Source organism: Centruroides sculpturatus, unplaced genomic scaffold (assembly GCF_000671375.1).
Source record: "Centruroides sculpturatus isolate CEXI.00-Female unplaced genomic scaffold, Cexi_2.0 scaffold376, whole genome shotgun sequence".
Taxonomy (NCBI): Eukaryota; Metazoa; Arthropoda; class Arachnida; order Scorpiones; family Buthidae; genus Centruroides; species Centruroides sculpturatus.
The window spans coordinates 466,921-485,783 of record NW_019384863.1 but is presented as its reverse complement, the minus strand read 5'-3'; the positions used below and the strand labels follow the sequence as shown (position 1 = coordinate 485,783).

General features: G+C 27.2%; 1 protein-coding gene and 1 long non-coding RNA gene across 2 annotated transcripts in view; one reads left to right on the top strand and one right to left on the bottom strand.

The window, feature by feature from the left end:
* Positions 1–18,863, bottom strand: part of LOC111630705 — a 37,787-nt gene that overhangs the window by 9,448 nt on the left and 9,476 nt on the right. The window contains exon 2 of the mRNA XM_023374850.1: positions 10,750–11,087. Coding sequence (XP_023230618.1) covers positions 10,750–10,804 — 55 coding nt within the window. The 5' untranslated portion in view covers positions 10,805–11,087. The remainder of the gene's footprint in view (positions 1–10,749; positions 11,088–18,863) is intronic.
* On the top strand, positions 5,647–8,617 carry LOC111630706. Its single transcript, XR_002757574.1, has 3 exons — positions 5,647–6,484; positions 8,300–8,418; positions 8,502–8,617. It is a non-coding gene; the product is annotated as an uncharacterized LOC111630706 (long non-coding RNA).

The following is an 18,863-nucleotide window of genomic DNA, read 5'->3' as shown; positions in this document are numbered from 1 at the left end:
TCTTTTTTATCCCTCTGACATTTCGTGTGGATCTGTCTATTCATTGTTCATGGTATATTCAATAGATTCGAATTTTTCGTACGCGAAAAAACCATCAATCTTCATTAATATTAAACAGTCATGTCACTGTTTACGGATAATTTATAATTAATGAAGACACTTCCAAAGCTATATATTTTATTATAAAAACGCCTTGAACCTTTAGTTGGAATTCCATTTAAAATTGTTATTCCATCAATAGTCTACATAAAAAGCGCAAATAAGTATTACCAAAACCTGCATTGCGTTATAAAAAATCCAACTTTCACCCATAAACATGCTAGGAATCTCAATAGCTCTTTCACTTAGCATTAATTTTACGATGCCTACAACAACCCTATACTAACGAATTAACTTAATTCCAAGAAGATGGATTATTAATGGATGTTTTTAAACTTTGATCATAAAATTCCAATTTCCAATAAATAATAATAAAAAGTAATTGTGATTTATTGTCTATTATTCTAAACTATTGCTAATATTAACATACTTATCTTAATCTTTGATCATTTCTTCAGAATATATCAAGAAAATACAAGACGTTAACTACTTAATTATTCAAAATTAAAATTCTTCTAATTATATTCTTTTTAAGATCATAGAATATTTAATATGAAAATCACTAGTATTTATATAATATTAATAAATAATATTTAATAGAAATTATTATAGTATCTAAGATTAATAATAATATTAATTGTGAGAATTACTTGAAATTATTCTTACAATTTCTAAAACACAAATAAATTCTTTCATTGTTCCGGAACACTGAAATTAACGCTGATCAAAAGTAAAACTGATCTTTTCATTTATCCATTTTTTTACTTTATTTTAAGAATAAAGAAAGTTGACATTCTCGAATAATCGTAATTCTAATGATTCTAAGAAAACTGCGAAAAAAAATTAAACAAGTTCGGACTATTAATAGTAATAAATAAATCAGACTTGGAAAAAAATAGTCGAAGAATTTAAGAAGATTAAATTGAAATTTATAGATTTAAAGTTACGTTTTTACTTAAGTTTAAATTTTTATCTAAAAGAAATAAAAAATATAAAAACTAAACATATGTCATGTTAAGTATATTTTAATGAGATTCAATTTAATGTAATTTTTTAAAATTTTAATCTTAAATTATAGGCTTTAAATTAATCTGTTTGATGTCTTTAAACACAAAAACATTTTGATATCAGATTAAAGTACATTTTAACAAATTCAAACAGTATAATTAAATTAATGAAAGATAAATTTATTTTATCGCCAAGAGAAAGAAATTTATTATTATAACTTTTGGAATTCTACTTTATTCATCTGTAAAAGCTTTATGTAATCAGGAAATGGTCCCCTTTTGCCATATTTTTAATTAATGAATTTTTTTTTTAGAACAAATGAAACTTTATAATAAAAATCAGTTTTAAAATATTTTATTTTTGTTAGTAAAAATAACATTCATTTCTAGGGATATGAACCACAATAGGTTTCAAAGTTTTCTCCGCGTCCGAGGAAATATTGCTCACCCCCTCTCGACGGCCCGGTTATTAATATACAAATAAGTAAATTCTGTTTAAAATGTATTAAAATAACAAAGACAATATCTCTATTTAAAATTTGATTCTTAACACTTTTCTTTGCAATTTACAAATATTCTTTACGTCTTCGCTTTTAATATCTTTCTATTATATCATTCAACACTATCATAAAAACTATAGAATTGTTCGGTTTAAATGTAGACCGAAAATGACACTAAATACATTCTGGTTACCAAATTTTGAATGACTTTATTTTCTGAAAAAACGAACAATAGTTTGATAGCCGTTTTGAATGGCATGTCGAGAAGAATCTCCATTGTTCCAGGAGTGGAGTGAATGATGAAAGCACTACGTGGAGGTGGAGATGAGCCTTTTCAGGAATAATAATAGTTTCTGCTATTGTTATTACATAGAGCTATAGGACCTGCTGTGACTTACACCGTTATTTTTCTTTATAATCATTGTCTAACATTAGTATCGTCTCTTGACAACTTTATCTAATGGTTAAAAATTTTTCCTAGATCCAAAATTTAATCGTAAACTATACACTTAGAACTATAGGCCTATATATATATTAATTTATGACCTTTAATTCATGCAATATAGGTTGCTGTTTTACGATTTTATATAATACAGAAATAATATTTTATTATCTTTCGAATTATAATAATCTTGTTGTTGAATATACAAATTTAAGCTCGTTTTTATTTCATACACTATTATTTCCGATTTAAAAAAAATAAAAAATAAAAAGCCAGAAAGGGGTAATAAGATAGAGCGATGACACCTGTTACACTGAAAAGAAGCTAAAATTGGAGGATAGAATAATCTGTTAGATATGTAGATTTTTATATATTTTACATTTATTTTTAATTTCAATCTTGTTCTGCTTGTATTCCTGGAGGCTGTTCTAACCACCTGCAACCTATTCAATCATAAACTGATTTCAAATAAATTTAATAAAAGAAAAAGAATATTTTATACTATATTGCCACTAAAAACTCGTCAAGAAGTCCATTGATCAGTTTTTATAATTTAAGTAATGAGTAAATCAAGCATAGGATTAATGTTTCTTAACTTAAAGAGCAATTTTCTTTTTTTATTCAGATTATTTATGAATTTTAATTAGACTAAATGCAATTTTATAAACCTTCAGTCTAGTTAAAACGCGTTAAAGAACATGAGTCAACTCGATATCTATTCTTTAACAAATCAAATGATAACATCAGATTTTCAAGGTGAATTTAAGCTTCAATCAAGATATTATCTATCATTTCTTTCTTTCCTCTTCATATTTTTTTTTTCTTTTTTACAATTATAACTTGCTTCATAATACACACAGCTGATTATAAATATCTGACTGACTCATCAAAATTCCGATTTGGCATTAGAAAAATTTCATGCAAAAATAGCCTTGAAAAATATGATACTCGACATTAAATTTGATGAAGATAGAAATTCAGAAATTTATGACATTGAAATATAATATTTTATATTATTTTCCTCAAACGTATGCAAATATAACTTTGCTAGAATTAACTAACTTTCTACTCAATAATCAGTTTCTATTTGAGGAAACGAATGCAATACATTATTTAAATCTAGCGTTTTTTTTTTCCTATTGCAAACTTCAGAAAATCCTATAAAGCGGATGAGGAAGATAATATCACCTATGCAAATCCCATGAGTGTTACGATATTCGTACTTATACTCACCAATAAAGTACATTATTAGAGAAATTATACGGTGAAGGATGTTGTTGTTTCGTCAATTAGACAATGTTCCCATACTCTTCGTGTCACGTATCTAAACATTCCGTTCTGCTTGAGTGATATTTTCGAGAGATCTCTTATCAACGACTTCCGTCCTACTGTCAAATACTGTGCACGATTATAGTTAGACATAATTTCTTATAATGCTTGATAAAACTAAAAAATAAAAACTTTCACTGAAAGATAAGAGGAGAAAATGAAAGCATTCTTAATTAATTAATTGCTGTTATGGTTTTTATTATAATCAGTTTAACTTAATCGTTCCTAAATAATATAATGGAAGAGTTTAAAATCGAATTTTATCTTTAAAAAGTTAAAAAAAAAACAATGCACATCAGGCATAAATCCTCATCGATGTTTATATTCATTAGAAATATTTTAGATTATTTTTATTATGTTGTTAGTTGATAACATATGCGTCATTTTAATATTATCTGATATTCTTTAAATAAGAAAAACTAAAGTGTGATAACTGGTTTAATCTATACATTTTAGCTCCTTTAACTTTATTTTACATAAGGGATAATGCGTGTTACGAAACTTTTTGTCTTCCTATCGGCAAATGCAGTAACCTTATAAAGAACCTAGTTTTGCATAAATGCTTCGTTAAGTCTGTACAAAGACCCGTGCTACACCTAATTATCACCATTGTAATCATTTTGCCACCTTCTGTTAATGATTGTCCCACCCTGCAATTGTCGGTTCCTGTTTAACATGCATTCTTTTTCACTCCATGAACGATTTCTTCTATATAAATAAATTGTTATTTGTAATAATAAATATCTTACAACTTATTCTTTTGTGAAAATGTTATTAAATTTCTATGATACTATTTATTAAAATAATTTAGTATTCATTCGGGGTCTTGATTAATCACTTTTTAGAAACTGAATAGCCTAAAGACCATTAATTTCTACGTAAAATTTAAAATAAATAATAAATGTAATAAAGAAATTTTAAAGTATTAAGTAAATAGAATTTAGAGTTGAAAATTTTGTTAATATTCTATTAACAAAAGTCAAATTTATGCTATATTCTTCTACCTAATCATTATAATTGAATATTAATTATAATTTATCATAAATTAATCTAATTATCTTGGTATTTTCAGAAGTTTTAATTTATCCTATAGGAATCATAACGAGTTCAAACTAACATCCCTGTTAACCTTCATCGCTCCCATTTTTTTCTATTAAATATAATAAATAGTCGAATTTGCGTTTGATGATAAAGTAAATAAAAAGGTAATTTTTAAAGTTTTTATGCTAATTTTTAAATCAAACAATAGTTAAGAAATTTAAATTGACCATTTATAAAAGTCTGTTTTGTATTAATATTTTTCTTCCTTTACTTATTAGGCTTAATATATATTCGTATATAATTTTAATTAAATATCTAAAAAAGGGATCAGAGAAGTTTTATTTTCTGGCATTTTAATTATTCTTTATTGAAAAATGTAATGAAATAATATTAAGTTATAATGAAGAAGTCAAATTTTAAAGTATTTTACATCGAAATTTTCTATACTATTTTTACTAATTAAAAATTGAAATGTTTATCTTCGTCTCGGATTATACAATACAAATCTAATACTTTTTATATTCAATTTCGGTGTTATTCATTGGATGATGAGAAAAACAAGGTCAAGGTATTTTCAAACAAAGAATAAAACGTAGATAAAGAATAGATGTATCAGCAATTTCCATTTGACTATGATTATTTTTATTTATATAATGAGAGTCTGAGATCAATCAACTAATAAAACTTCAAGCAAGGTCAAGAAGAATCGTAATGTGACCTCATTACATCAATATACTGTACCTTTGCTTATGACCTATCTTAACTATTTGAAATTATACCTCTGAATAACTCTAATTTTCTATATCATCTTTATATCTGAAGTAAAAAAAATAAGATATATATTTGACAGAATTATATATATTATCCTTTTAAGAATTAGAAGGATATTTATTTGTATAACGAAGGACTTTTTTATATATTACTACAAATTATATGACAATATTTTAATATTATAATAACTGATAATAAATCTTCAATTTGTAATAAATTATCGTTTATTCCTTAAAATATTATCTGAAGAAAAACAATTATTTTTTTATGAAATTATATCTAAAAGATTTGTTTAAATAATTTAAGAAAATTTCTATTTGAGTAAACAAAATAAACCTGAAGTATAGTTAAATAAAATATTAGAAACCTAAGCCTGTATATATTTATTGTATAATTAATGTACAGTACTTCTTAAATCTGCAGTTAATAATTTAGTAAAGTTATACTGTAATAAAGACCTATAATTTCATTTTCGACCATTAAATTTCATTCAGAAGTAGAAAATGAATTTTAATGAAATAGTAACCTAGATACATAATGCCATCAATTATCATTAAAGGAATTCGAGTGCAATAATCCCAAAGTCTGTAAATATGAATGGAAACATTTTCATTTATTGTCTTTTTTTTCTCTTTCAGAACAGGTTTAGGATGACTGGCCACGTGTCCCCACGTGGCAGATTTTTTACATTGAAGCACGCAATAGCTCAAATGCAGATGTTGGTAGTTCTACAGAGAAGGACCTGAGAGCAGAATCTTTTACGGCTTTTTGTTCGCACAAAACATTCTAGTCAACAGAAGACAATGAAAACGCATGGACATCTGTCGACGTCTGCACACGCCAGGTGGTCAGTAGCTAAGCAACCGTTGCATAGTTACCCCCAGGTGATGAAGAAAGGTGGGCCAAACTTCCTCGGATTCTATTAAACGAAGCCCTACTCAGTATTAACCTTTAAAAGATAAACAGATTTTATTTACGAGAAGTAGGAAAGGCCTTTTCTCCTGTCAAAATTTCGTGAACCATCAAATATTCTTAAAAATATCAGATGGAATATTCAGAATTAATTATGATTTTTACATAATTTTATACGTAATTAAGCGCCAACGAATAGCAAAATGACAGGCTGATAACAATATAGATTAAAACATATTATTATTGTTATTATTAACTTCGTCTATTAGGAGGCAGCTCTTTTGCCTCTGGAAAGCGGCTGTGGATGTAAGGGTCATTAAAGAAAGGAATTTTACCTAAGAGGGCACCTCTTGTGATCTCCAGGAAGGCAAAGTATTTGCAGGGTACCGCCTCGAGTTTTTTCGCTTCTTTATAATTGAATATTCGCCATCTTGTGTATTGAAAAATGTCATAATTATTAATATTATTCTCTGTACGAATGAACATGTTCTTTCAGAAACTAGACCTTTATGGCTATAATATTTAAGAGCTTTATAAATACTAAGATGCTGCAGTCATGCGGTTACTCCGCCCTGTTCGTTCTTTGCTTGGTATGTAGCCCATCCCTAGTTACAAAACTGTTGGGGGTGGTAAGAACAACGACTTTTAGGAGTGGAGTTAATTGACAATGGCGATTTTTTGAATCTGCAGAAAATAGTCGAAATATTTCCCAAACTTTTAAACGAATAAATAAATATCTGCATTAATGTTTTGCTCCGGTAGACGAAATACAGTAAATTGAGTTAAATAATGAAAATTATTGGCAACCTTTGACATGGAAACAGAAGGTGAGAGAAGATGGAAGGCAACAATCCGTACCTTTTTCCACTCGATGATTTTACAGACACCTGCTGTGAGAAGCAAACAGGTGCAATGGCTGAATTATTATAAAAATGTCTAACGAAGATGTTCTGAAAGTTAAAATTCCAATAAGGTCTGGTATAATTTTATATGGTTTCTGGTAATAATCAAACTTCTTCGCCCATCTGAATCCGAGCGCTTCGTACAAGAACCATCATACGAGACAATAGCAGACGACGTGGTTCACCAATCACGTGACCTGGGACCTCCTCACATCCGGTAGGGTCGCGACACAATCTGACGTCAGCAGAATAATCTACGGATGTCGTTAGCTAGTAAAAACATAGCGACATTGCAACATATGGGAATTTAAAATTCTTTGTCGAATGTAATTGTCTTCAAACAAATAAAAGATGCTAAGGTTCCAACTTCATTCATTACTCAGATTGTCTATTGTTGGAAAGTTCCATTAAAATTTATTTTGCAACAACAGAAAAGGATATTTTAATGGTGTTTAACAGTAATGGAAATATATGTCGTTTATTACCCACTTTTAGCACTTAACATCTCTCTCTTTAATTCTTAAATATTGATGGTTGTATGCATGTTCATTTTTAATAAGTGGCAAACCTATTTACAGTAAAATAAAAACAAATGATTGCCTTAAAATAAAAATATTTAAACGCGAAAAGAATAAAAAAATCCACATGTAGAGGTGGGCGTTTACGACTATTTTTCTGCAGCTTTTTATCTCCTCTTGCAAAAATATGCTAGCATCTAAATTAAATCAAGTAAGAAAATTTTGTATTTTGTTTTAAGATGAAAAGTTTTCCTTATTCCAAAAAAGTAAATCTGATAACTTAATTCGGGATTTGATCCGTGCTGTAAGCCGAAATCACGGAATTATCTTGTCGATCAGACTAATTTCTTTTCTTTCCCACGGTCAACTAAAGACTGTGGTGGGGGTTGAAAAAAAGAGAATATTCCCCACAGGACGGGGGGTTATTGTATGGTTCCCAGTCTGCTCAGAAATCTTACTGAGTTCAGAGGAAACCTCTAGAGACAGTGAGGTTGAACGGTGGAGCACGCAAATGTCTGCCTAGCTTCCGTGACTTAAGGTGTTTGTTGTAGCAAATGAAATATCATCCAAGTGAAACTCCCACGGATATTTAAAATCCTGTTTTGTATAAATCTTAGAAAAACTTTTGAAAATAAAATGTTTTCGAAAATGACGTGATGTCAATTTTGTTGCATAATGCAACTCGGAACAGAACGATTATAAAAAAAACACGAATGTTAGATAAAATACATATTAAACTGTCGATTCAGTGAATTTATAAATAAAGCCATTCTTTCAGTTTTCACGGAACATGATTACGAACGTTAATCGAACAGGATGATAGAATGTAACAAAGAGCGTTGCAGTCACAGTTCTGATTTTCGACCACCTGGAAATTTCCAACATGCTTGGTTGAAAGTAATTCGCAAAAGTTCACTGTTTATATAGAAAGTGAAGCAAAATTAACACATATAAATGCCATTTTAAATCATTTATTTCAGAAATAAGAAGCAAGATCTCAGTCCTTGAGAAAAATGACCTATTGCGTCACTTTGTAAGTTGCGGATCGTCTTCGTTTGTATAAGTAGTCTCTACACTTATTATATATACTTTTAAGTAAGTCTACGTTAGGACATTAACTTAAAAGTCATAATTAATTTCATTATTTTAAGAATTAATAATGATCTAAAACATTTCATAATTTAAGTAATTTTTCTCTTATTTATAAAAATATTTTTCATAATTAATTTCATTATTTTAAAGTAATTTTTCTTGAAGAAAATTCTTGGAATATTGAAATTCATTCACTAAATACCGTTTTTTTAAATTGGAATTTCATTCCAATTGGATTATTGTTAAATGGCCATTTGGAGTTTGTACGGCTTACCACGAGAAGGACTCTAAATTGATGTTCAAATGTTTGTTTTTATACATTGGCTAGAATGAAGCAATTGCAATTTATTTCTAATTGGATCGTTGTTGAGTGGTCAAGTTGGATTTGTTGGGTTTACCTCAACGAGGACACGAAACCTATCCTCAAATATTCCTGTTTTTTAAAGCAAAATATCACTCATACTGAAATTAATTAATTTAATATCATTTTTACAAGTTGTTAAATGGAATTTCATTTCGATTGGATTATTGTTAAGTGGCTTAGCTGGATTTGTTCGAAGAGAATCCGAAAGTAACCCCGAAACGTCCTTTTTTTTTAAAGTTTCATCTGATTCTCTATTGGATTTGAGCAAATTAAAGCTTTATCTTGATTTTTATAACCCAACATTGATAAGTTTCGATAGAATATTCCAAAAAAACGATAGAAAAGTGATCGCAGATTACGGATTCGATCCACAAGAGAGGAAAAAAAAAAAATGATGGATGAGAGCGAATAAAAATAGAATTATTTTAAAGCATATAATCAGACCATTCGATTTCCTTTCAAGTCTTATACTCCTTATATAATGTTAGTGAAGTGGATTTTTCAACGCTACTGAATTTGGAGGGGGTTATCTTCTAAAAACTTCGAAGTAAGTCGTTCAATCAGAACCAACTCTTAAATTATATAAATTTATTAACAAAACATCTTATATTGATCTATTGGAAGAGAATGAACGATTTTTGAATATAAATTTAGATATGTTTTTATGATATTCGCGTTGAAAGCAAACTTCAAAAACTTTAGAGTCATTGGAGTATGAATTATCACCTCCCAAAGGAATTTGAAGGTGCATTTTGGAATAAATTTGGAAAAAAAAATTGAAAATAAAAAGAAATGCGTCTGAATATAAATCGTAGCTTTTTATTTTTTTCCCCCGAGAAAAATATATAATTTTTATACTTTTGAGTTATGGATGCGTCGTTTAGTTTTTGATTTCTCAATCAGTAGTTCTCGGACTCCTAAGTGATTCGTTTATAATGCAACAAGCATCCAATACGATAGAGGTTGAGAAGTGCTGACTTACTTCAGTAATTATTCTTAGTGAGATAANAAAACATTTCATAATTTAAGTAATTTTTCTCTTATTTATAAAAATATTTTTCATCTGCATTATTTTATAGTCTACTTTTTTAATAAAATTATTCAACACATTTAAATTTGCATACACTTTCCTCCTTATAATACAATTAAATCTACGACAATGAATCATTTATTAAGCAGATTGTTACAATGGATAATATTTTAAAAAAGAAAAAAAAAATACTGATTTGTACATAGGAACGACATACTGCATTTGTTTTACAGATTGATTTTCCCTGGTAATTCTGGCCACGATCCAGAAGGGAAGCGAAAAATTAAACTTCACAATTACTTTATGGCATTCGTGATCAAAAGCAATAGTCTATACAGCGATCAACTTTCGCAGCCACTTATTAACTTATCATATTTAAACATAAAATGTGCTTAAAATAACGATAGAAAAAATACTTAATCGTTTGTGGCAAAATTCCTTGATTTGTGGATCCATTATGTGACAAAGAGACAAGAGTTTTGTTTTTTTATAATAGCCCATTCGACGATTGTTCTTAAACTATTTATAATTCTTAACTATTTATAATTTAACATCGTATAAGATCTACAATCAAACGATAAACTAAATATTAAACGAAAACTTCGTTAAAACATACGGCAAACGCGACATATGACAGTCCATTTAAACAAAGTACCGGCATGATTCAACAGGTCGTAGGAGAACCCACGCCGTGTCTTGTTTACGTCATAATTTCTAAGAAAGTTGTTTGAAATTTACTTACCTTGTTGAACATAGTTTGTAAAGAGTAGTAAATACATAAACGTAACGACCACCATGCTGGTTGACCACGTGTACAGGTGGGTTAGCTTCCAATGTGGACAGGTGTGTGAATGGAGGGACTCCAGGAGTTACTGGTGTTCTCCTCTGGATCCTGTGTGAATGAAGCGTGCAGAAGTATGACGTAGCTGAGGGGGGTCAGGCGTGTCTGGCTGTTCCACCAACCATCACCTGTTGCGGCGAGCAAAGACTTCAGACCGGTTTTAAACAGCACAGGTGAGGCTATTGGTCAGTGCCGGACGATGAAATATCATGTGACACCATCAATGGATATTATACATCCTGCAAAAACAGAAGATCAACAGTAAATGAGTTTTGTTGATAATTCAAGCTGACATAATGAACCAGCTTTTTCCCCCTCTTTTTAATGTTGGATAAAATTGAATTGCTTCACCGTATATTCTATAATTGAATTTTTAGTTGTAAATTTTAATATGAAAATTCTCATCTCCGAAATGTCCTTTTGTTANCTTTGATATGATCTCAATTGAAAAATGTCAATAATATAAATGATCTCTTATACCCTTCTCAAAATATAATTTTCTATAGAATATAGTTCATTCTACTTCTTCAATTAAGTATCGTTGATTTTATAGCATTAAAGTTATTCAATGAGCATAACCGTTTGAGTAAATTCTATGCAATCAATAAGAATGGTACTCGTATAGATCACGTAACGATGGCATTGTTACGTTTAATAATAACTTCGGAACTGGATCGTATAATTTCTTGTAAACGAATTGTGAAAAATGGTTATAGGAACAAAGGGGTCGACGTTTATTATTTTAAAAGTATAAAAATTGATTAAAGAATGTCAACAGAACAATTTATGTAATTAGGTTAACGGAAATAGCAAAAAGAAATGAATAAATCTTCGAAAAATGCCTGAAAAAATTTCACTATGTCACTATTAATGGCTATGTAACCTTGCATAGGTTTATTTTTCACAGGCTTATTGTAAACCACGAATCATGTTTATTTCTTATAGGAAACTTTTATTTAAAACAGCATTAGAAATAAAAAATAATGCCGAAATTCGTAAAAAGTGAGCTTCATGGACATAATACGAAATTTAAAAAAGTTTTTGATTGTATGGAAAAAAAATACGAATTTGTTGATGCATGTAATAGAGGTAAGAAAAACTTGAAATCGCCAAAGCATAAAGTCTATTCAAAGAATAAAACATGTAATCAAAATACAAATTCCGGTTAAGATAGAATTTCTAATATTTTGGATATCGTAAAAAACAGTAAATTAATAAGTAATAAATTTTATTATTTAAACAATGAAGAATTTAAATAATTAAAATTCGACGGAATTAAATTTAGAAATTTCGATGATAATATCAACTTTCGTGGATTCATTAATATTAATGAAAAATAAGGGCGTTAATGATTAAATTAGTATAAAAATTTCGTTACATGACCTTATAGAATTTTTTTTTTCTTTCTCTGAACTGAACACATAATTTTGAAATTGAAAAAATATAAAAAAAGCAGGACCATTAATAATTCGTAAAATTATCTAAATTGTTAATATGTTTAATATTATTGTAGACTGTAGGTAATTTTTGAATAGATAGGAAACAGTTCAATTCCTTTCGATTACATCTGCAATGGTGCACAGAATCAAGACCGAAACAATTTCCTTCCGTCTGTTCCAAGATTAGATTTGGAAAATTAACAATATTGAATGTTTTCCTCGAAGATGCAACGAAGAGAGATGCAAATAACACACCGTGATAAATACAAAAACATCTACTGCCATGGAAATTTCCTTCTTTAAGAACATTCGTTCAAGTTTTACAAGGTAAATTAACATTATTGTTATGATAATGAGTTTGAAAATAATGAAACAATTATAAATATCCTATTTAAAAAAGTTTTAAAACGATTCTTCGGTCTATAAGTAGGTTATTTAACTTTTACATGCTAATTAGTTATTGTAATTATTCAATTTTTCTTAACATTATTGTGTTTAACTCAAATAATGGAGATAATAAATGCTCTAATTATCACCGTCAATTTATTAATTTTTTAAAAATTCCGTTTTTATCACAGGAAAATACAGTACGAAACCTGTAAAATTGTTTAACGAAGGAAAATTGTACGTATGACATAGCGGAACAATATAGTTTTATATCAGGAAAACTGGAACATATTCGCAGGAAATCGAACCTACTTTCAATTTTGTATTATAATTACTTTCGGGGGGTCTATATTACAGATTCTCATAACGTTTATTAGCACGACCTAATTATATACTGGATTTAAACACTACTACGTAGGACGATGACTTGATTTGGCAAATGACAAAACACGTTTGTATGATTGAGTAGCTTATCAAGATAAATACCAATACCATGAGGTGTCACGTCCTCATTGATCTTGCATCAATTCTTTTTTTTTTTTTTTATTCTATTAATATCTTGTTATCGATACCTCCTAATAAGGTTAACACGTATTGTTCGGTTTTCTGAACAACTGAATCGGAAATATTTAAATAGATCGACTTTGTTCGGATCTTCTTTGATATGATCTCAATTGAAAAATGTCAATAATATAAATGATCTCTTATACCCTTCTCAAAATATAATTTTCTATAGAATATAGTTCATTCTACTTCTTCAATTAAGTATCGTTGATTTTATAGCATTAAAGTTATTCAATGAGCATAACCGTTTGAGTAAATTCTATGCAATCAATAAGAATGGTACTCGTATAGATCACGTAACGATGGCATTGTTACGTTTAATAATAACTTCGGAACTGGATCGTATAATTTCTTGTAAACGAATTGTGAAAAATGGTTATAGGAACAAAGGGGTCGACGTTTATTATTTTAAAAGTATAAAAATTGATTAAAGAATGTCAACAGAACAATTTATGTAATTAGGTTAACGGAAATAGCAAAAAGAAATGAATAAATCTTCGAAAAATGCCTGAAAAAATTTCACTATGTCACTATTAATGGCTATGTAACCTTGCATAGGTTTATTTTTCACAGGCTTATTGTAAACCACGAATCATGTTTATTTCTTATAGGAAACTTTTATTTAAAACAGCATTAGAAATAAAAAATAATGCCGAAATTCGTAAAAAGTGAGCTTCATGGACATAATACGAAATTTAAAAAAGTTTTTGATTGTATGGAAAAAAAATACGAATTTGTTGATGCATGTAATAGAGGTAAGAAAAACTTGAAATCGCCAAAGCATAAAGTCTATTCAAAGAATAAAACATGTAATCAAAATACAAATTCCGGTTAAGATAGAATTTCTAATATTTTGGATATCGTAAAAAACAGTAAATTAATAAGTAATAAATTTTATTATTTAAACAATGAAGAATTTAAATAATTAAAATTCGACGGAATTAAATTTAGAAATTTCGATGATAATATCAACTTTCGTGGATTCATTAATATTAATGAAAAATAAGGGCGTTAATGATTAAATTAGTATAAAAATTTCGTTACATGACCTTATAGAATTTTTTTTTTCTTTCTCTGAACTGAACACATAATTTTGAAATTGAAAAAATATAAAAAAAGCAGGACCATTAATAATTCGTAAAATTATCTAAATTGTTAATATGTTTAATATTATTGTAGACTGTAGGTAATTTTTGAATAGATAGGAAACAGTTCAATTCCTTTCGATTACATCTGCAATGGTGCACAGAATCAAGACCGAAACAATTTCCTTCCGTCTGTTCCAAGATTAGATTTGGAAAATTAACAATATTGAATGTTTTCCTCGAAGATGCAACGAAGAGAGATGCAAATAACACACCGTGATAAATACAAAAACATCTACTGCCATGGAAATTTCCTTCTTTAAGAACATTCGTTCAAGTTTTACAAGGTAAATTAACATTATTGTTATGATAATGAGTTTGAAAATAATGAAACAATTATAAATATCCTATTTAAAAAAGTTTTAAAACGATTCTTCGGTCTATAAGTAGGTTATTTAACTTTTACATGCTAATTAGTTATTGTAATTATTCAATTTTTCTTAACATTATTGTGTTTAACTCAAATAATGGAGATAATAAATGCTCTAATTATCACCGTCAATTTATTAATTAATATAATATATTACAATAATATAATATAGTTGAAAATTAACTTTACCTATTAATATTTCTGATTAATTAAAGAAGCTGAAAACAATTTAAATATTCATAAATATCAAGTTACATTTTATTTAAAATATAATTTGAATTCATTTTAAATTTTTATTTGTTTTTCAAAATATTTTTAAAAATTATATTGTAAATTTAAAAGTACTGCTATCACATTTATCATAAGTTGTTAGAGTCTGTTATACGATATCATTAATCACACTTATCTCGAAAATTACGATGTTCCTACAACACTTAATATTTTATTGTACTTTATCAACAGAAATTTAAGGGATTAAGAACACCCGTACTTATCATTAATATCACATTATAAGTACCACAAAAATTATTTCTTTAATTTTCATATATTTTCTCTTATTGTCTAAAATTATTTACCTTTTTTATTTTATAACTTGTGTAAAAATTAAGTTTTAGTAATAAAATATTAATAAATAATAAATATTGACAATAATTAATTAATTAACTTAAAAAAGCATTTTACTCGATACGTTTTATTGAAAATGTGCCCAATAAAACACTTGCATCGATGATACTAATTGTAAATCTTGCAAGCTTTTACGAGACTTAAATTCGAACTATTTTTTTTTCAAGTTTGTTGCAAAAAATTTTATTCGATTCTCAATTTATATGTTTAAAAAAGCTTGAGGAAATAATGGAGCGAATACATTTGCAAGATTTATAATTAAAGTTATCATTTTAGTAACATGGGTATAAGTGGTTTCTTTTCTGTAAAAAAAAAACGTATTATCAAATAATCCTATAATTTATTATAAGCATTTTATTAGAAGTTTTTGCCTGTTCTATTTTCAAGCTTCTTTAAACATTTGTATTAAGAACAGAACAAAGACTAATTAAATTAAATATAAATTTATTTTTTTTAAATTATGAATGTTTGTGTGATTTACAATTTAAAATTTTATTTTAATGTGTCCAAGACACAACCTTTCTATAAAGAAATTGTTTCACCGTCCAATGTGTGCTCCTAATTTACAATAAGCACTTTATTGGAAATTTTTGTTTCATTATAACAAAAGTTTATTTTTATATTTCAAATTTTTGTAAACATTTTTAAACGCAAAATTTAAATTATTAATAATTAAATTTTATATTAAAACAGTAAATGATTGATAACTGTAAAATATGAGAAACTTAGTATATTATTGATTTATAAAAGACTACACATTGTGAAAGAAAACCAAATATATAATTTGTATATATAAAATTAATTAGTTTAAATTTTTTTAATTTAAAAATAATTTTATTTTGACTTGTGTAAATTTATAAAAATTTATAAGTATATATAATTTACGAAACATTCATTATTAATGACTTTTTAGTTTATTGTTAGATTTTGTTCTTAAATACAATAAGTGCAGCTTATTTAATCGCTGATATTGTTCAGTCGTCTAATACAATTAGAATGAACATGTCACAAAACATATAAAATAAATAATAATAAAAAATTTCACTTATTGTAATCAAAGTTCTCTTATAATTATCATTATGGTTCTAATGATTCCATGCCGTTCCTACAGAAACATTAGCATAATGGACAGACTCGACTTAAATTCAATCATATAAAATATTTACTTTTAATACGTTACGTTCCTTTTAATCTTGCATTCAATACTGTATTTCTGTCAATTGTTACTTCATTTATTGGCTATTTGTTTACTGTTGTTGAATATTGTAATCTTCATTACCGTTTTACTATCGTACAGTATTGTACTATTATATATCGGAAAGATCGATAACATGATTCGCAAGAGAAATCGAATCGAAAAAGAAAGTAAAGTTAAATTAGCTTTGAAGATTTGATTTAGTAATGTCCGTGGATAAAAATATACCTGTTAATGGTCACTAATGCAGCATAAAGTAGAAAAATTTGCTAGAAATATGGGAAAAAAAGATTTTATTACAACCGTTGGGTGGTTCAGCCGGTAAAGAAAACTAAGAAATATTGTGTAACGATGCACTGGTGATGAGAATGCTTTGATTCTGTGTCAATTGAACTGTTGTAGATAATGACTGAATAGTCAAAAATTATTGCTGAATATTCATGAAAAATTTCTATAATATAGACGAAACAGCCTTTTTCGTGCAATGCCTGATCATATTTACATGTATTACGATAAAATTGCTAAAGGATTTAAACTACTGAAAGAACATATTACAGTTTTTTGTTCTGCTAATATTAAGACCAGAAACAAGGGTTTTTAATGATTGGAAAAAGTAAAATTCCTAGATGTTTTCAAGACATGAAACATTCACCAGTAGATTACTATTAAAATGCAAATACTTGGAAGACAACTGGTCAATCGAATAGCATATAAATTTGAAACGAAAGCGTAACACAAACAAATTAATAACATATTATTATCATTTTATTTAGTATCCTGACAATACTTGTCAGATGTGCTTAATAAAGTTCAGATACTAGTTTAGTTTTCGAGTTGATCATTATGTAAGCCTGACAGGAACATCGTATTTTCGGTACACATTATATAGCACAGCGTTAAAAATATGTCATCAAAAACAAAATAATATTCCTTCCTGCGAATACAACATCACTAATTGAGCCGAAGGAAACATCTAATTTAAAGACATACTAAAGTAGTGAAATTTATGCAAGAAGTTTAGGAGAACAAGGCGATAGTCAAAGACACATTAATATGACTTATATTGCTAAAAGAATTTCCCTGTTTTGATGCAGTACACCTGTAGATATCGTGGTGCAATTAAGTGTCTTAGAATGGTTTTAAAAAGAGTGGATTTTAAAAGTTAGGCACAGACACATCGAAAATAAAGTTATGCACGTTGATCATAAATAATACTCCAAAATGATGTCACAAGAAAAGTTTAAAAGTCGGTTAGCAATTTCCAAATAAATGTACCGCCCTGTACCGTACAGATGTATTAAATTTTGAAAATATTACGAGTATGAACGTTTTATTAACGAGTGTTAAAATTTACCGGTAAATAACGCTGGATGGACTACTGAAGTAATTATTAATGTAATTAATGAATTTAATAATTAAGTTAGAAATTTATTTTAAACATTTATTATTATAACTTATTTTTAAATTAATTTTAATCTAATTACCTTTACTGCCTCTACTGCTAACAATAACAGAGTGATCTCATTCGTCAGTTATTATGATCAGTAGAGGGTAATTTCAGTAATTACAATATACAGTACCTACTGTATTTAATTTTGTATTCATTTTATATTTATAATCTATATATTCGGTGATGTTTATTAATATTTTAACTATTAATAACTTAATTTTATAATCATTTTTACATCATTTTTGATATGACTTAAGACTTAATTTCAGATAAAATTTATGACTACATTAAAATTATTTTTATAAATTATATCCTGTTAACGTGTTCTAAAATAAAAATAATGAAAAACTTGTTAAAGAATTTTTATTTTATTTTTTTTCCGGAAACATAATTCTATACAACATTAACTGAACTTTCAAATTTGAATTTTTATTTCTCATGTTTTTTATAAAATAATAAAGTTTTATGATGTATCATTATATTTTATTTCTTACAAAATGAAAATGTGCTAATTAAACACTTAAGTCGTTTATAATAAGATAGTATAAAGCATCATTAATAATAAGCATAAAGTTTTTATTTAAAATTTTTTAAAAATTATTTAAGTAAAAAAATATTTTTAAATCAAATTACGCTTATTATTCTGTGAAAACTTCCATTTTATTCTATTATTAAGTTTTTGAATAGAAAATAAATAATTATGAATTTATTATTAAACATTAATATAATTTTAGACGTTTATAAATTATATATGATATAATATCACAATCTTATTAATTAAAACTATAATCCTATCCTATAGAATTTATAATGAGATAAAATTGTATATAGAAAAAAAATA